The 21,150-nt window shown below is 28.0% G+C and overlaps 1 protein-coding gene across 8 annotated transcripts in view; it reads right to left on the reverse strand.

Moving 5' to 3' along the window:
• Positions 1 to 263: 263 nt before the first annotated feature.
• Positions 264 to 21,150, reverse strand: part of LOC107453463 (single-stranded DNA-binding protein 3) — an 81,213-nt gene continuing 60,326 nt past the window's right edge. For 2 of the 8 annotated variants that reach the window (XM_071182757.2, XM_016070304.4), the window contains 11 exons: positions 19,306 to 19,366; positions 15,928 to 15,957; positions 14,261 to 14,337; positions 12,055 to 12,125; positions 10,840 to 10,882; positions 9,015 to 9,053; positions 7,207 to 7,270; positions 3,912 to 3,973; positions 2,995 to 3,079; positions 1,462 to 1,571; positions 264 to 316 (listed from right to left, as the gene is read on the reverse strand). In XM_071182757.2, coding sequence (XP_071038858.1) covers positions 287 to 316; positions 1,462 to 1,571; positions 2,995 to 3,079; positions 3,912 to 3,973; positions 7,207 to 7,270; positions 9,015 to 9,053; positions 10,840 to 10,882; positions 12,055 to 12,125; positions 14,261 to 14,337; positions 15,928 to 15,957; positions 19,306 to 19,366 — 672 coding nt within the window. In that variant the 3' untranslated portion in view covers positions 264 to 286. Of the gene's footprint in view, positions 317 to 1,461; positions 1,572 to 2,994; positions 3,080 to 3,911; positions 3,983 to 7,206; positions 7,271 to 9,014; positions 9,054 to 10,839; positions 10,883 to 12,054; positions 12,126 to 14,260; positions 14,338 to 15,927; positions 15,958 to 19,305; positions 19,367 to 21,150 lie in introns of all 8 variants that reach the window. The other 6 variants (XM_016070306.4, XM_016070303.4, XM_071182758.2 and 3 more) reach the window with 3 other exon arrangements.

Raw genomic sequence — 21,150 nt, forward strand, 5'->3', positions numbered from 1 at the left:
CAACGGGTAAAAGTGGAATGATTAACATTTTGACGAGAGTTGAGCGTTCTGGCACCACTCTTGAGGATAGCACATTCATATATTTCTTGAGCACCCAAAACTAGAAAAAAAAATTTGTAGAATGCAGGCCGTGTACAAGAGTTTGCAGTAGGTCACAGAACACGATGCAATAACAACGGTGCAATGCATCTTACAAAGTAGATTATTGCCTGAACGTGAGATGTGAGTTGGTGTATATAAGCTCTAAATTTTTTTCCGATTCCTTTTTCTCCTGCAGATTCTCTTATTAGGTGCTACGACTTGGGTCAAGCTGATACTAGATTGGGAAAAAAATTGCATGTTAGTATAGTTTAAATAAAACAATCAAAAAGTATTTATTAATAAAAGTATTTATTATAAAAATAAAGTTTTAAAATATCTGAGTAAAATCTTATTCAGAAACTAGAGAGTAGGAGTTGTAAATTAGGATGGGGAAAAAAAGTCATTTTTTACTGATGGCAAACATAGATACAGGCACTTTCTTTGTACGAATAAATATGTTTCAGTATGAGGATTAATAAATAAGCGAAAAATTAAAATTTAGTGGGAGAATATCATTTGATGTAAGAAAACAATAATATTATTTAATATTTAGAGGTGGTAATTTTTTACAAGAATGTTATGTTTTGCAAACTTTACAAAAAGGAAAAAAAAGCATTTAAGAAATATTTAAACTGAAAAACTGTTGCTTCTAACTGTATTTCTAAACAGTTGATTCTTTGTACTTCGTCCCCAGAAGACAATGCACAAAGGATATTAAAAAATTAATTTACTTTAATTATTGAAAATGATAAAACTTCTTTTTTATTTTAATGCATTTGATTATAACAATTAGGCTCATAAATGCAAAATTTATTACTTCTCTAACATCCTACACATAATGTAACATTGATAATATTTCTCTTTCAAAATACAAATCAAATACATTCACATAAGAATAAAATCAAACTAAAAAAAAAAAAAGAGCACTAATTTTTTGAATTAATGCTCTTTTTTTTGAATTAATAGCAGATTGAAGTCTTTCAAACACATAACTATAGGTGTCTTAAATTTATTTTAACTGCAATTATTTTTGTTCACTCTATTAAATAATTTTTCTCCATCATACAAAATTAGTAGTTAAAAAATATCAATTTTAGTCCAGTTTCTATACTAGATAGTAATTAGTTTTAAAGAAAAATTAAGCCAATTTGAAAAGTAAAAGGTGACATTAAGTTAAGATTTGACCATTGAGAATAATTCATAAAAATAAATTTCATGCAAATTGAGAATAAATCCTTTGTAATCTTATTTAAAAAATAACCTAAGTTTAAAACAAAATAATTTCAATAATTAAATGAGAAGTTTCAACACAATTTAATTAAGCTCATTGTTATTGCTATAAAGAGTAAAAAAAAAAAAAAAAAAAAAAAAATGCATTACATTGTCTTGTCCATAACTTGGAATGCCATAATCGCCCATTTGAGGTCCATCTTCACGTGGTGTACCTGGCCCGGTGGCAGGAGAATTTTTCATTCCTTCCATTCCATCACCTTAAAATCAATGAATATCTTAAAAATATATGTTACAATAGACATTGAATTTTATGCTATCTTTATTCAACTAAATCTAAGAAAACATTTTTTCCCCTTCCAGATGTATATATCTAGATAAGATGTACAATCAGGTGGAATGTCTTAAAAAACTTCCTTCGCTCTACTGAACTCAACAATCAAAGAAATGTAGTGTAGACGGGTGACAGAAATTCTAAGTATATCTTTAATTCTCTTTTTACTTTACACAAATAAATTAAGGTTGGATATTTACTTACTTGGCAGTATCTTTTGTAACATATAAAATGCAAGGTGGTCACCAAATTAAGCATTGCTTTAAAGGTTGTTTAACTGATTTTGTGTAAATTAAGTTAAGAGAGTTTGTCAGCCTTACCCAAATTAAGTCTAATAAATGACAAGAGAATTTTAAAAGAAAGAAAAGAAAAAAAAACTCGAAAAACAGGCAAATTAAAGAGAGATGGATGAAATAATGGCTGAAGCACTTATGCACCAACTTTATTTTTAATCTCTCTCGAAAGGCATAGAACTGTCATTACGAAGAACCAGGTTTCTATTCCTGGTAGTGACTTGTAGTTCACTCAATTTAAGTTAAATAGAATTGTCAGGGAAGTAAAACTGGTTATAGTGTAATGTAGACCACATTACTACTATCATGTCATATATTAGTCTTGAAATTGTAGAAACAGACATAGGATTGCTTTACTTTTTTATAATCTTAAATTACCTATTCAAAATTATTGACCACAAAATTTTATTGCTTTATATATTGGGTGAAAAAATCAATAGGAATAAAAAACGCCATCAAGTACTATTTTCCTTGAGATCATTATCTTTATCCCCAATTTCCTTGATAATACCTATGATATACGAACTTCGGGAATATTACTCTATCATTTTTACAGAAAGAGCAACAAAGGCTCTAAGGTTTGAGTACCAGCATCGGCTTGTCGACTCAAATACTGCTTCTACATCTCACCAACCACTGTAATAATGTAAAATATACTTTGTGGTAGATGAATTATAGGTTACTCTTACTGCCAGGCTAATTGTGGGAGGTTTTCCTTTCCATGTAACACAAATGTGGGTTAATTTCATGAAAAAGTTTTTGACAAAAGAGAGTTTGCCCCATTGCTTGATTAAGGAGTCTTCTAGTCATTTTTGGTCTGGTTTTAAATTATAAGTTGAAAGTTTATAAATGTAAACCCAAAATTGGGCTGGCTGTTCAATTCTAGTTATATAATAAATTCTAATAGAGAGATCATCATTGTGCCTAAAATCAACAACTTATATTGGTTAGCATTGTAAACAGCCTAACATGGCAATAACAAATCTTAAGAATCTATAAAACATTTTTTATACAGTGATGAAAGTGTAATGTAAGAATAATTTTGCATTTTCTTACCCGATGATATTCCATTAAGTACTGGCGGTCCCATATCAGGACCCATGGGTCCCATAGGGCCATCAGGTCCTGGTCCCATTGGGAACTACAAACAAAAAGATCAAACACAATACTTATTTTGGAGTTACTTGATTTTTAAAATTAACAACAATGGTACATGTTTTAATTTGCACTAACTATATTCTTAGAAAAAAAATTCAGAGAATAAAATTATTTATGTTTAACAAATGGTATAGTTAAATTAGTATAAACAAATTGCTAAGTCGTCACGCTATCACTAAGGTTTATTGCTACAATAATTTTTAAAATGATACATATGTGCACCAAATGAACTACAGCCTCTTGTTAGATTGTGAAAAAATATGTGAGTTAAGAGGTGACTGTTATTTGGAGTTAACAAGCTTATTGTCCACAAAATAAAAATGAACAAATCAGAAACAGTATGAAACAACAAATTGTACAATGATAACAAAAAAAAAAAAAAAAAAACCACACATATATATATGTTTATAATTAACGTAACCACCATTTATTTATTAGAGAAAAAGTTTTTTTTGGCTGGTTCCGTTTTTAAAACATTTTATTTTTTACACACTCGTATCAATATTTGATTATACATTTCTTTGCTACATATTCCCGGCTATTAAGAACAGAAATTTCGGCCCCTTGAAGGTTCACTATAGCGGGGTTTGACTGTATATATATATATATATATATATATATATATATATATATATATATATATATATATATATATATATATATATCATGGATTTTTATGAAATTCCCTGATTTATAGCTTCACAGTTTTGGGTTATATAATTACATAATAGAAAGCATATAAATATGAATGATTTGATATTTTTTTTACCAACAAATGCCACATCATTAACTTAAAAATAATTAAGACAACTTACCCCAGGCATGTTACCTCCTGGTACTGGTTTCATCATAGTATACATTCCATCTGGACCCGATCCTGAGGAATCTAAAGTAGATAGCAATCAATCCTTATTTATAAACAACAATTATTTCTTCCCCAAACGAGTATTAACTCAGGCAAGAAATAATTGGAAAATAAGCAAAACACAACTAAAATAAAATCATTCAAAACCAAAATAAACAAACTAATACAAATAAGAAATAAACAAACTAAAATTTAAACAAGAGATAAAAGAAAATTATAGCAGGATGAATAACACTACTAAACACTTTTTGCCTGTAAGATGAAGGGCATTAAAAACTGAATAGAAAACCTTAAGAGTGTATTTTTAATTTCCTTTAAAACGCTCTCGAGAAATGCTAATATTTTTTTATGCAAAGTCGAATCGATTCAGGTAGATATTAAATATAAAGTAATATAGATAGGATGAAATACAGAATTTAAGAAAAACTAAGACCTTCAAATTGCTAGCCAGTTAATTAACCAAATATCAAAAGTGCTAGCTAAAGGCAAATCTTAAATTTTTATGAAAATTTTTTTTCTTTAGAAAACTTAATGTAAAAATACAAATTTACTATAAATTGAATTATTTTAAAACTGCAAATGCAAATCAAGAGTCATGCAGTCAGGGAGGAGTAAATGAACAATGAATAAGAGAGAGAATCAAATATGTAGAAGCTTTATCATCTTTGATAATTTCGTAGACTAGAGGAAAAAAGATATAAGGATATACAGTACAGAACCCGTTATCCTGAAATCAGAAAACCGGAAAACCAAAATTTTTTTTCAGGATCAAGAGGAATAATAATAATACCTCATAATAATTGAAACCTCAAGGAAAGACCATCTCTATTTACTGAAGGCACAGAACTTTTTCCAAAGACTTTGTCTTGAAGAAAACCTTTAAGAGAGACCATCATAACCTCTCCCAGCGACTGGGAAAATCTCTGCACCAAATGCAGAAAAGGAAACTAATTGAATTAATTAATGAATAGTTGAATTCATTTACCCAAAGATGATTTTGAGCTATAAATTTTTTAAAAAAAAGTTTTAACATTCTGCATAAAATTAAAAATGTCAAAATTAAAATAATATGTTAAAAGAGTTAATTTTAAATAAATTTTGCATTTTATCATTTAAAATTAAATTGTTTAATACTAAAAACAGAAAAAGGAAAAGCAGCATTAAAGGGTTCAAATTTTTGATTGCTCTCTTTATTTAACTATCTAGATCATATTTCTCAGATTGTTGATCTCTCTTACTCTTGTTTGAAAATAAAAAGCAAATTTGTAAAAAAAAAGAAAGAATATTTTTTCATGTCAGGTTTTTATTTTTAAGTCTGCTTGTTTATTCACTGAAAGTACATTTTCCACTGATTTGTCAATTAAGATTATTATAACCCTAATTACTTGCAAGTTAGCATAAATCATTAAAATTGCATCTTTAAATGAGTAAGTCAAATCATTAGATCTATGGGAATCATTATCAAGCTTAAACATCTTCAGCTTTAGAGAAATGAACAATTTTGTTTTGATACTCAAAAAATTTAACAAAATATAACATAATGTTAAAATCAGCATAACTATTTTAAAAAAAGAAGAAAATTTAAAGCTAAATGACAGAAAATAAAACTTAGAAACTCAGGAAAATAACAAAATGTAAAGCAAATTTTTTAACAATTATAAATATCATGCAGTTAATTTCTAAAACTGAACAGGGTTTGTGCTGATTTCTATGAATAAAAATTAAGCACTTAAGTACCCTACCCAAATCAGCAAAAAATGGAATTGTATTTCACAAAAAATTGCATGGTTCTTTCATATTCTTAAATTTGAATTCCATAATAACCAAGGTTCTGTTACTTTTTATTAATAAAAAATCAATTTTTATTTAATTCAATTTTCTATTGAAAAAATAAATACTTCAGATAAATTCAGGCATTGAAATTTGAAGGAAAAAAAAAAAAAGTATGGATATCATTGAAAATGTAGCGGATTTACAAAATCCTTATTGTGAAGTAAGGTGGAAAAATAGTGATATCTAAAATTCGAAATCTATGCTGTTATAATGCTTAAAAAACATCTTCGTCAAAAGGGTGAGATAAAAAAAAAAAAAAATTCATGCTGGCATGACAAAAGAGAATTTTTTAAATGAGTTGTCTATATATAACCATAGCTGAAATTAAACATTCACATGTTGTAATAACATCGTATTAAAAATATTCATATTTGGAAATCAATATCAAACTATGGTGTGTTGAAATAAATGAAAAAGAAATAGGAAAAACAGCATAAATTTAGGCAAGAATCTATGAAAAAGTGATAATTCAAATTTGAGTGTTGTAATAACATTGTATTAAAAATATGGGAGTTATTATCATCAAAAGGTGGGAAATTTCAATGGAATCTGAATTAAACGGATTAAAAAGAAACAAATTGAGGAAAAAAAGAAGAGCTAAGGTTAAAAAAATGGTGCGGAATATAAGAGTTCAAAAAGTGATTTGTAAATAAATAAAATAATTGTTACTTAAATCTGAAATTCACATGTTGTAACGACATCATACTAATTCAAATTTTTAGAATTTGAAAAACCAGGAGAAAATGACCATTAGAACAATCTAGAAACAATAGAATCAGGTGCAACAAAAAAATTACTCAAATTGAAAATCAACGTGTAAAGACCCACAAAAACTATGCAAAATAAACTCCAAAAAGAACTATTAATTATATTGAAATGGATAAAAAATCTATAGGAAAATGACATGGACTTACTTAAATTTGAGACTTACGTGTCATAATTATATCATATTAAAAATGTCGACATTTAGGGTAGAAAAAACTACCGCCTTACGGTGTGAAATTATGATGGCCTCCTTCTGAAACTAACACATTAAAAAGAAATGGATTCAGAATCAAATGCGTTTAAAAGGTTTAAAGCAGGTTTTCAAACAATCATCAACAAATAGTCACTTTTCAAACCTGAAATTTGCATGCTTTAATAACATCATACTAATTAAAAATAATCTAATTTGAAAAGCCAGGTGGAAATGTCCAAGAAGAAAATAGATGCCAATTTAAAACGAGACAAGTGCATTAAAAGATAAAATTCCTTTCTCAGTTTTTCTTTTGAAGGAAAAGTATGGACTTTTAAGCACCTTACCTTGAACAAGCTTAAAATTTGAGTCAGAAAATTAAGTACTATTAATTACTTTTAAGGCAAGCACAAACCCTGGTAACATAAAAATAACAATGATAACAACTATACAGTACCTTGTGGGCTTGGCATGATGGGAGTTCCAGGACCTTGCCCACCTGAACTTGATACTGGTGGACCCTGAAAGATCAAATACAGACCTTTAGATTTAGAAGTAGAAAATAGTTAAAAACAAATTTTTCTCTATAATTTTTTAGCTCACTACTTCAGAAATATAATACATAATATTTTTGATGAATTTTTGCAACACATTTTCAGCATTTTTCAACCTATGAACCGTGAGGCTTTGCAAGTGACCAGCAAGTAACAACATACTCAATATTTGCTTTAACTATGTTTGCACTGACCCCTGCTTTAACTGAATCTGAGAGATCCAGTGAATAGCACAGAAAAGATATCAAAGTCACATCCCCTTCCTTCTAGCTCCCGTTAAAATGACGGGGTGAGGTTTCGCCTTCTATTTCCTGCTCCCGTGATATTTTCGGGCTGGAGTGTTCAGTAGTAACAAGCCAATAAAAATAAAACTAATTCATATCCTTTGCCAGGAAAACATTTTATTTCTCATTTTACACACCAGATGGCATTACCAGGATATTTAAGGTAATTTTAGTTTTAGATAGTTTATTTTAAACTAGAAGTCAGCGCTAATCAAATAGCACTAATAAAAAAATAGGCACTTTTATGACAGTTTTCTGGAAAATTAACCGATCGTTAAGGGGTTAAGAGCAATCAACTAAACAACAGGCTTTGTAATGGGCTGAAGAAGGAAAAAGAAGAAAAAAAAAGACAATATTTTTTTTAAAAAAATCAGGACTTTTTTTTTGCTTTGTGAACAGTATGCATGTACCATCCTACTCTTAAAAAGGCTAACCGATTACTAAAAAACATTATTTTACTGCAACAGAATAAAACCATTTTATTTAGCCTATTTTTAATTTCAGAATTACTTGGTTTAGAATAGAAAGTTTTAACAGTTTCTAGAATAATTTTATCAATACTGAACAACTCATTAAAATTTCAAATCAATACATCGAATAATTTTATAGTACTGTTGCATTAAAAAATTTACCAGTAACAATAAGTTAATATTCCCTCATATCAATACATAATTAAAATTTGTAATAGAATTCTTGAAACAAAAACTCAAATGAATATGTCGCTTAACATTTATGCACAAACGTAATTTTAGTAGGTAAACCTTCAATTCACCATTTAATCATAAAAATTTGATAATGTAAAATTGTTAATAACAATTTCTTTTCATAGAATGATTCAATTCCCAAGGAGGCTAAAACAATGAATCCTGTGAGTAAGATTAATTGCCTGAAACTGTATATAATTAGTAGACAATCCCAAAATTGGTGTTATTAAATTTTGGGATTTCTAGTAACACAATTGATTCAAATAATAAGAGATAGGATCATCAAAAATCCAAATCTGAGGTAATGAGATTTTCTAAACAAACACAAAAATTAGAAAAACCAGCACAAAAAGCTAAAAATAGGACAAAATATTTTTTAGGAGAATCAAAACACACTTCTGTCACAGTGAAAACAAGGCATGTATTGGTTAAATCAAAGCGGTTTTCCTTATTCAATAGGAAAAGTAAGCTTAATAGGGAAATTTTTTAAAAAATTTGCTTCAGTAGCTTGATACTTATATAATTGAAGAAAAAAGATAGATTTAATTCCTATAATAAACACTGATTTAGCTATTTAAAATAGAATATTTCAGCTAAATCAATGCATGAATAATGGCTCACATAAAGTATTTTTAGTCCATCAGCATAAAAGTATAAATAGTTTAATCACTGCAGCTTAATTAATATCAACACATCTATTAAAGCTTTGCAGATTGTACTCACCCCATAGTGACTTCCAGGTGAGGATGAAGAATAGTTCATCTGAAAAATCAAAGGAAATATGCTTTTTAAGTAGGTACATAAGAATCTCAATGTTATATACAGGGTATCTGCTACATTTTAGATTTTCAAATTCATGACTTTTCATGATTTTCCATGACTAATTCCAAGAATTTTTCATGACTTAATGAAGTTGCTATTTTCTCCAACAAAAACGCAACAATAAATTAAAAAAAGCATTATAATAACATTATTCGAAATAGGCATAACCAAAACTAGTATACTCTTCATATTTATAGATTTTAAACTTAAAAAACAGAGTAAGGAAAGAGTTGAAACAATAAAATAGCTAAAAAAATACAAAAGCAAAAAAAAAAAAAAAATTTCTGCAGAATTATATTCTAAACATACTTTTCTTGTTCATCAGAAAGGAAAGAAATACTCCTGATTTTTCTGTTCATTTCGGAATTAAAAAAATTCGCCAATAACTGGTTTGCTTCAACTAGAATTTTAAATTGATAAAATTAAAAAAAAAAATAAAAATTCTTAAATCACAGAAGAGAGTTTAAAGGATAGTTCCCTCTAGAAATGATATTTTTTCTTTAATTTTCTGAAAGAACACCATAATTTTTAAAGAACGTGATAAAATCATTTCATATTCAAATAAAATATGATTGAGTGGTGATTTTGTTAGAAATTCAGATATTTGGAACAGGATGAAATTGGGGGGAGGGAGATTCCATTTTAAAAATTAGGTTTTTCGGAGACCTAAATCCATGACTTTCCATGATTTTTTTAAAAAAATAGTAAAAATCATGACATTTCATGACAAATTTTGTTCAATACCAAAATTCATGACTTTCCATGATTTTTCATGACTTTCCAGGTGCGCGGATACCCTGTATATATAAACACTAGATTTAATAAGTTATCTTAATAAGGATTTTATTCGGGCAAAAAAAAGGGATTAATTCCACACTAAAAACCAAAGAAATTCTTTTTTTTTTGTGTATAAATTTAGAGAAAAGTTAGTTTTTAAATTATGACTATTAATTAAAATTTAGTTAATAACTATTTTAGTAAAATATATACAATCTGGAGATTTCTAAAGAATGTAAAATTCTGAACGTTTTTAGTAATAAAATAATTAAGTGGTTATAAAATCATTATACTTGTAACCAGTTTCCTGATAGAGTAATTAAATAGAATAATGTATTAAGATGCATTATTTTTTAAACAATGTGTCTAGAAAAATTTTGACAAAAAATAAGTACTTTTCAAGCATTATAAAATCGCCCATCAATAATTTCTTTTCCTTTTTATTATTGAAAGTTATCCATACATATTTTTATTAAATCAGGGCTGGACAAGTTGAATTGAAATTGTTAATTTCAAACATTTTTAAATCAAATAAGATTTCTTTATCTATTTTCTAAATGCTAAATAAGTGACTACTTTCTTAAAAATCTTGCTTGTAAAATTCATTGTGTTTCTTTCGTTCTTTTTAAAGTAGTCAAAGAAAATTTAAAATTTTATCAGGAAAATCAGACTATAGTAAAAAATCTAAATTACTTGATGCAATTAGTGGATGGTCCCTCAGGTACACACTATCACATTTATAAAATTGTAATTAAGATTTATCATATTAAATCAAATGAATAATGAAGACAGGAATTGTTTTTTCTAAGACGATAAAAATAGTTATAACAGGTTTCAAAGAGAAAATGTTGCAACAGAAATCCACATTTCCAAAAATAGAACATATAATGAAAATGATAGATACTAATTCTTTATATATATATTTGATACTAAAATCATATATGCTTACAGAAGATGTATTTGGATTCCAAGGTCTACCTCCAGGACCAGGCCTATAAATAAATGAAATAATTAATATCAATATAGCTTTTTATAAACGTTTACAAAAGTGTATAGTCTTAACTATATTACAAAAGTGTATAGTCTTAACTATATTACAAAAGTGTATAGTCTTAACTATATTACAAAAGTGTATAGTCTTAACTATTCAGGACTCTAGAGACAGCTCCCTGAGATTTTCAAATTAAAATATGAAAAGCTCCGACGACTTTCAAGGTTTAAAATACCGCATCTCTGTGTATAAGTCACCTTTTCAAACCCCCATAATTATACGTAAATCAGGGAGTCAACATATACAATCTCTCATAACAATAAAGTCGGCCATTTGTTGATCGACAAATACCGATGTAATATTAAAATAGAGATAGATATAAACAAGCTTGTATCAGTTTACCCCTTTTTGAGAACAAATGTCTCATATCCAAAGAGAACAATATGAAATACTTTTAACTAAAAAAAATTTTGCAGACTTAAATTTTTTTAAAAGAAATTTTATTTTCGGTTTCAGCAATCGGTGTATACACCCAAAATACCAGAAATTTGCTATCTCAGAATCAAAAACAGGGGATTTATTTATATAATTGTATATACAGTATTCATAAATATGTATATCTGTGTTTATTAAGAATTTATAAATAAAAACTAAGAAATTTTCTTAAAATTTTGAGTAAACTTTTACCACTAAAAATTACTCATTTTTTCATATTCACATTTCATGATGCTAAACAAAAAATCTCTATATAATAAATTGGTTACAAATTTTAAAAGAAACTCTAGATATGAGTTAATTTTCAAAAAGGCTTATAATCTAAATTTTTTATTTTTTTAAATAGCAAACCATTAAGTATTTTTTAAAATAGCATTGATGAAAAGAAAAACAAATGATAATCCCACCAGGCAAGTTTTAAGACAGTTTGCAATAAGATTATTATTATAATTCTTTAAAACAGGATGCAATGCTTAATAAATTAAAATACTGTTTGCAGTAAGGTTGTGTTAGATCCGTATATAGCTAATATCATAAGAATTCCAGATTTTTTTAAATTTTTTTTACTGTTTACAAAGAAAGTGGCCAAGCTGCCTTAATAACTATCAAGATCAAAATACCAATAAGAAGAAATAAATGCACTTAGATCAATCAAAACATTAGATATTTGTAACTCACATGGACATAGGTGACATCTGTGGTCCAGTGGGACCCATGGCACCACTAGGAGGCCTCATACCGCCATAATTCTAGAAAAGCAAATAAATAATTTTATACACCAAATAAATTATTTTAAAATAATCCTATTTATGCGCAAATGTATTACAATTGTCTGTTTAATTATATTACATTTTAAAAACTAAAAGAATGATCCTTTTAAAAGAAGTTCTAATGCAACAACAAGAGAAAAGAGGGGAGATGAATAAATCAACGTGCATGCTGATCTACACAATTTAAAAATTGAAATATGTGAAGTTAAATCAAATATATATCTCAAAAGTAGAAAAAGAACATAAGTGGATGATCACTTTTCATTGAACTGTAGACAAGACAATTTATTATTAAACTAGGTGCCCCTGGCAGAAATATTCTGATACTTTGGATTTGACACTACACATAATACAAGAACATTCGTGCTAGCAAATGGATTTTATCAGCACATAGAGAAAATTAGGATAAAATATTTCGACTGTTTTTAAGATAAAATATTCGACTGTGTGCAAAAACATAAAAATTTACATTAAGTTTTTTAGTTAACTAGTTTTATTTTGACAGGTGTGTGCGTCTAAATTTCATCCTTTTTGGTAGGAAATTGCTTGGCAAGTTGGTAAAGTAAGAAATATACTATAAGAAAAAGATTCATCATTATTGATGTGTGAGGTAATGATATACTCTTTATTTAAAAGAAATTCAAGATCTTTTAAGTTTATTAAGTAGTAACAACAATAAATAGTTGAATAGAGGTTTTAATTTTCCTGAATTATTTGCAGCAATCACATCTTAAGAGCAGTGATTTTTGCTAGCGCTAAAATGTTGAATATTTATTTTGATGTGATTTTTTAGAAGGAAAAAAAGAAACCTAAATTAGGATATTACATTCAAATAGCTTAGAGATTTTATTGGACAATTAAATAATTGAAATTAAACGATCTTGCAACAGCCAGTTGTAAGCCAACTGGGTTTTTTGGAGTTTACAAGTCCACAATTTCGACACCAATAGCATGGCAGTATGAATGGTCAACATTTTACATTGACTGCTTTGATTTCCAGACAAGCTGATGTCCATTGATCTGCATATGGGTAGACATCAAATCATCACTGCAGACCTGCCAACCTTAGAAAATAAAAAAGCAGGAGACTCTGTATCACGACATTGCGCAATATTGAAAATTAAACCTGCTTCACATTTCCTACAAGAAATTTATTTCAAAATATATTACAGTGGAACCTGTCTAAATTGACCACCCTCGGGACCAAGTCAAATGGTCACTATATAGAGGTGGTCACTTTACGAAGGCTCTTTAAAAAGGACCCTTGAAATAAAACTTGTAGAAAATGGTCACCTTACTCAGGCCTTTACTTTACCCAGGTGGTCACTTTCACAGGTTCCACTGTATTTACATTACATAAAATAGACCACAATAAGATTCTGACACTGACTAATAAAGATATGTGTTCTTACTATAAAATATAAGGTTCTATAGAATTATATTAAAGCACATGTTTTGATTTTTTAAAATTTAGGAAGAGGTTCAAAATTAATAAAATATTTCAATAATGAATACAATACTTTATAAATGCATCTCTTTTTTCTTTTTTTTTAAACTGCTACTGTTTTAAAACTGCAGATGTTGCTGATTTAGCATTATTTAAAAAAAAAAAAAAAAACTGCCATCTATAGAAAGTGAAAAAACATTTTGCCTAATGGTATCCAAAATATATTTCCTCTCCGATTTTGCCAATTCATTGGTTGTTGTTGTTGTTTTGGTTCGTGCACACCATAATTTTTAGCGATGTTGCTATCGGGGAAAAATTTTCTAAATAAATGCCCAGAATGTTCTGAAGCACAAGTTGGGAAGGAAATTGCAAATTGTTTTTTTTTCTCCTCTATCGTGCACTAAATAGAAAAAAGCAGGAGAAAAAACCCTGAAGGCCTGAGGGCGAAGATTTGAGGCAAAAGCAGGAGACTCCTGCTAAAAGCAGGAGAGTTGGCAGGTCTGTCACTGGATATCGAACCCCAGATCTTCATAATGACAGATCTGGCTCAAAATATTTAGTGTATGAAGCAGTAAATTTGGCTGCATTAAAAGTGTCAAGATCACATCAATACATCCTGATATTGATACTTTTTCTCTTGAAGGACAAAATAACAAACAATACTTACACCAGGATTCATAGGGCCCATTGGTTGACCCCTAGGAGGATTCATACGTGGGTTCATAGGATTCATTCCAGATGGACCTGAATAAAAAAAGATTTATTATTTGTATATTGTTTTCTAGAAAATTTTATCAAATGATTTAAATAAAGAAGGTTAAGATAATGAATGATTTAGAAAAATGCTAGTCATAATTCCACTGAACTAGTTTAATAAATGCCTAAGTTAAGTAAAATAAATATTTAAGTGGCATGTATTACTTAAACAGATTTTTGAAAATTACAATATTATTTTTGTATTACATATTTGTTTAATAAAAAAAATGAAGATAAATATTTCAAAAATATTTCTTGTGATGTTATAAAAAATATTTGTTAAAATGCACAACAGTTGGATTCACTTGTTTTTATCCTGACACCAAAGTAAATCCATGTTTTTTTGTGTGGTAAATGCTTTTTAATGCATACATTAATTAAGAGCATTATTTAGTAATTTTAAAATATATATACATTAAAAATTCGCTTTTGTAAAATAAAATGAAATAAAATGTTTTAAATTTCCGACAATAATTTAGCTTAGAAATAATTGGAGCAGATGACATTTTGTTTCTATGTACTTAATATTTTTAACAGAACTTCAACTAGAAAAATTTTTAGTAAAAAAAATGCAAAAAAAATTTAGTTTTTGCATAAGTAAAAGTAACTTTTAACTTAAAAAAGGATTTTTTCTCCTTCAAATATAGAAATCTTCAATCTCTTTTAAACTTTAACAATAAATAGAAAAAAGTTTTTGATTCGATCTTTAGGATCGAAACACATGAACATGAAAACTCAAGTGACAAAAGGGCAGTTTAATCCCCCCCCCTCCACAAAGAAGCACCACTGTAATTTTAATTGCAGCACAGCATATATTTTCCATATTAGTTTCAGTCGAGAAGAAACTATGCATATTTAATTGAAGTAATAATCAATTTCAAGCAATCCTGAAAATTATGCTTCAGTTGTTCTGGCTATTTGTTAATTAAATTACTTTAAATTATGCATCTCAGAAAAAGCATTTAAAATTTATGTTGTAAGAAACACCTTAAAAATAATTTTTTAATTAATTGTCACTTTTGGATCTCACCAATTTGAGTTATTGCAGCAAACAGTAAATAAAGCTTGTTATAAAATTGGCAATGAATGTAATTTTCAAGCAATTGTTCAACAATTATGCAGTCACAATTTGGAGAAAATTCAGCAAAAAATGTTCAAAATTATCTAATTAATAATGGATTTATAAATCAACAACACAAATTAATTATCAATCCACAATAAATATTTTTATCATTAATAATTAGCTCAAATTAAAAATACCCAAATGAGGAAATTTTAAGAAAAAAAAATATTATAATTTGACTTAAAAAAAAAAAAAAAAAAAAAAAAAACATTACAGCCAATTACAATTCATAGAAGACTGCAGTAACAGCAGGAAAAATTTCACTCCACCTTTTCGAATTCTCAATTTTCAGTTTTAGAGATATAAACATCAACAAAAACATTAATTTATTTTAAACATTAAATTGATTTTTGTGATTTTAAATTAAATTGCTTGGCAAGGAAAAGAATTTTAATCTCATTTTGACCATGACTATTAGTGCAGCTTTAAAAATTACAACATCACATTATCCTTACCTTGCCATGATACGAACTCCCCACTTTCACCTAAAATTAAAACATGTAAATGTTATGTTAGATACAGCAACAAGCATGCACTAGACAAAAAGGAAAGGTGTTCATTAGTTAGTACAAGTGAATTATTTGAAAATTCAATGATAGTTATTGACAAGAAAATTAGAATAAATAAGTTATAAATGGAAGATTAATAATGGTTTTTTTTTTAAACATATATATACATAGCTGCTAACATGGATAAGAAAAAATTTATTAGACTTAAAGAAATAATAAATTTCATAACTGTTGCATAATATACTAAATATTTTACAAATAGGGAATTTTAGGGATCTTCATTTTCAACAAAATCGAAAAGCTTTATTTTAATAATAACTATAAATGATCTGTAATATTTTCATTTTTGATTGACATTAAATAAACTTGTATTAATGCTTTTTTATCATTATGTTAACCCATAATTTTGAAGATTAATGGGCAAGTAATTTATTCCTGATTGAGTTTTAAGTAATTTAAAAAGGGAGTTCTGAATTGAAGTAATCTGAAAATTTCAGAAGAAGAAAAAAGGAAGAAAGAAAAGCTTTTAACTGCTTACTATAATTAAGGCTTGCTTCATTGTGTATTAGTAATATTTATTTAAATATTCAAGCAAGCAATGAATTGTGTAAAATTTTTATTTCAATTAGGATTTTTGTTTAAATATTTTCAAAAACCAGGAGATCTTTTATGAAACCAGAAGACCAGGGGAAACTAATAAAATCCAGTAGAATTGGCAGCTATGTATATATATATATATTAGTTCTAGAAGTTAGTAAACACAAAATTAGCTTATAAGTTAGTGAAAGCATCAGTAAGATTCCTTGTTATTTTAGATAGGTATTAAAAGTTAGAAGAAACATTAAATGTAAACAAAACAACAATACAAATAAGCAAGGCAAAAGGGGAAGGAAAAAAAAAAAAAAAAAAAACAGTATATATTCTGATTTTTGTTTGTTTGTAAGTTATACTATCAATAAATAAATTTAAAAAAAAATCTTAGAAGAGATGTGATCCTTAGATCCAGTCAGAGTTATACTTTATTCTATACATTCATTGCCAGTTTGTTAAGAAATAAACAAGTAATAATATTAAAATTGAAAGTTTGACAAAGTAATTAACAAATTACTCAAAAATAAATAAACGAAAAAAAAAAAAAAAAAAAAGATAATGGAAAAATTTATGGTGCACGTCATTTCTCTACTGTGATTTGATTTCTTCTTCTTTTTTTTTTAAATCTTTTTTTTAAGTTTCCCCCTCTCTACTTATACAAATAAGGGGCAATAAGTTGTACTACCATGAAATGCTTAAATATGGCTGAACAGGTTAGCAGGGAAAATTCCCCTTTTCTTTTCACAGGGGATGTAAAATGTATTGCAAATACTTTACAGAGAATTATTAATTTGCTTCAGGTATATAAAATTCTTTTATTTAATTTTTACTCAAGTTTAGAATTTACTCATTGTTATTGAATTTTTTTTTCCTTCTAAGCAATATATTTTAACTCCTAATCAAAGTTCCTGTCAGTGATTAAAGAATTTATCAGTTGTTTCATGAAAACTATATTTAAAAAAAATCAACAAATTAAAATAATTTAAAATATTACATTTACAGCAATCTTGGTGTTATACAATATAGGGGGATTGTCAAAAAAAAGTAATATTAGCAAACAAAAGGGTACATGATAAGATAAATATCAAAGTATTTAAACATGTAAACTAAATGCTAGTAAAAAATAGTAAATACCACACGCGATCAGATCGAAAAATAAATAAAAAAGCTACTATACAGTAGCTTGTTTTAATTTATTTACAATTCAAGATCGCAATAGGAACATCAGTAATATTATTTAAAAATCTGATTTGATCAATTCGTCTTCACTTTGAATAGAACAATAAACAAGAAGTATTTTTTAATCGATATATTTTACATTATTTGCGATGTTTTTACTGCATCCCAAAAAAATTCCTGTTGGAGGGGGGGATAGCTAGTTCTTTATTTTAATTTTTTTTTTTTTACGTTCCTCTTTAAAAAATTTTTTTAACCTCGTCGAACGCGCAGTGCGTTAATTGAAAGAAGTTGTTCTATAGAATGTCATTTGAGATAATCATATAAATCTGCGCAGTCATAACCTAGAAAAACAATTATTCAAATGGTTACTTTGATGTAGAAAAACACATTTCTCATGTAGGCAACAAGATGTTATTGTGCATCCTATTTTTATTCAGTTGGACTTCCGTAAACGTGAACGTACTTGTCTGGATATATATTTTAACGAGCAGTTTGATCTATGAAAGTTAGCGTAGGAAAAATGTGGCTTATCATTGTTATATTGCCCGCAACAGTTCCTCACTTATTTTTTTTATACTAATACACTTAGTAACTATAACAAACTAAAAAAGTAAAAAAAAAAGTTAAACGAAACTTCTTGCATCGAAATCATAGCGCGAAAAAAATTTGATCAATTACTGAAACAATAATTAAAATCCAATGTTTTTTCTTTGATGATGGTGAAAACGAAACTAGATCCACACACGCTATAAACTCACTCAGGCAATCTCCACAAGTAAAAACTTGTATGCCGAAGTGCGCATAAGAGTGGGTGGAAAGGGAGGGGACTAAACAGCAAAACCGAAACCTCTTGGAAGACATTTGAGATAATGGTTTCATTTCTACGTTCGGGGTGTAATAACCCGTTACGGAAAGCATTTCGCCATTTGATAGTTTCCGACTAAGGGGAGTTTTCTCTCTATCTTTTCATGAAAACAGCTTCACATTGGGTCACTGCAGCAGCAGTGGCAATGCCATCAAGTAGATGAATCTTTCCTCTTTATGGATTCTACCCCCAACGGAGATAGAGAAACGTGCCGAAGCGGAAGCCCGAATATTACTATCTGTAAGAAAGCGAAAATTAAAATGGCTAGCAGCATCGTGGAGATACTAGCGTAATATCTTTTTCCTGGAACTGAGAAGACCACTGATTAGAATACGGGATTTGAGATGGTTATAGCAAAGGGTAGCTTGGTGACAAATGTTTGGAATAACGTGTTTACTGCTGTTTTGGCGACTATTTTTTTAACCCTTCCATACCAAAATTTTACAAAATAAATTTTTCTTTAAACATTTTTGCTTCTTCGGTCCAAACAAAAATTTGTGTTTTCACTCCATATTTTTTCAACTTCTCATTTCAATTTCTATGAATTTATAAACTGAAATTTTTATTTAAAATGCTTACATTTTGTCATTCAAAGTTCATAAATCGAAATAATTAATGGTTAGTTTCTTTTTTAAAGAAATCTAAGAGATAATTTAATAAGCTGAAAATTAATAAAAAAATTACTCTACCTTGCCTGGAGGGATCCATACCACTAGGCATCATAGGTTGTCCAGGAACACTTCCTGGTGCCTGAAGAACAGAAAAAGAAAACATATACGAAAGAAAAAATAATTCCCCCCCCCCATGTATTTCAAAGTTATCGAATTTGTTTTCATTGAATTCTTATCCTGCTGTGCTGTACACTACAGAGATCGGCATTTCTCTGAGTGCATAGAAAATGACTTTCTCTAATGTTTTTAATCACTACTAAACCTTATTATATCTGTTTGGTAATTTGCCTATTTACAAACCCCAGTTGACAATACTAATTATTTTTATTAATTAATAATTAGTTATTACTGCCGAAAAAGTCTGCTTATTTTACAGGCAACAATCTGAACTTTTTGTCGGCTGAATTAAACATAGGATGTTTATAAATTAGAAATCTTAGGGCTAATTTTGAGCCCCATTTAAAACTGCCCGGGATCAATATGCACCTGTTAACGAGGGTTAGTGGTTCCGTAAGATTGAATTCAAGTCACATCACTGAAATTTACGCTATCTTGGGGTTTTTATAGCGCAGAAAAAGTTGGTTACTGAGAATGTGTGAGTTTGGAAGCGAAATATTCACATTAAGTTCCAATAAGGAATATAATTTGTTAAATGTTCCAAGCAAATAAAAGTTATATTTTATTTAAAAAAGTTTTATATTTTGAGGGATAAAAATAATATTGCCTCGTTGGCAACATCCTTACGATAGCTTTGCCTTCGTTAACTATTAAGTAAACCTAGTTGGAAAAAAACAGTAAATAGCAGTGACAAAAAACGGCAGATGCTTACTTGGTGGATTTTCAAATTAAAACTTTTACAGACGGTTTAGATTTTTAAAGGTTGAAAAAAAGATCACATTATATTTAAATTCTAATATAATTCGTCAACTGTTCCATTCAAATAAAGAAAGAAAAACTAAAAAGCGAAAAAAAAAAAGTTTAATACTACTTTCAGAAAAGTAACTAAAATAATAATACTCTGTATGCCCCATTGTCACGCGGGCTTGTCTTGTCTTTGTTTATAAATTGAAATAAACATAAATTAAACGAATAATAAATAGTACTGACACGAAACTGCAGATTCTTATTTTACTGGTCTTACAAATTAAAACTTATACAGATGGTTTAGATTTAAACAAGTTTGTAAAAAGTTAAAGGCAGAGAAAGGGTGAAATCCCTCTTCCTTAGCTTTAATGCTCAAACTTTATATTAAGATTTTTTGCAGCTGCCCAACATAAATTATGATTATAATAAAGAAAACGAGAAACCATAACTGGTTTAAAAAAAAAAAAAAGGGTTGGGATGCGCGAAGATTAACAGATGTTTAATGCATGCTGAAGTCTGCATCGTGTCATGATGTAGAAAATAGCCTTAGTTAATGGTTTTTATAGCATAAATTACAATAATGAAAAGCTTCCCTTGCATAATTGATGTTATTCATATATCTAATTATTCAACTTAAAAGAATGATTTGGATTTAAATAATTTTTTAACCATTAGTTTTCGCTTTATAACTTAAAATGGGACATTAATAAAAAGACGAAACCAATGTGACCTTTCTTAGATTCATTTAATTTCTCGAAAAATGTGTTTATTTGGCCTGTTGTTTCTCATTCTAAATCGACGCAGATTTATTTTTGAGTTGTATTAGCTTTTAATCACTGATCAAAATAAAAAGCATTAATTTAAGTATATGAATACTATATATATAAAGGAGTAAAAGTTCGACAATAATTGATACATAATAGCTACTGACAGGGGAACACTTTCTGGTGTTAGGGGGAAATTTTTATTATATTTCCTTACGTTATAAGGCAACTGAGA

The sequence above is a fragment of the Parasteatoda tepidariorum genome, chromosome 3, assembly GCF_982258835.1.
Source record: "Parasteatoda tepidariorum strain Cologne lab strain chromosome 3, Ptep-v5.0, whole genome shotgun sequence".
NCBI lineage: Eukaryota > Metazoa > Arthropoda > Arachnida > Araneae > Theridiidae > Parasteatoda > Parasteatoda tepidariorum.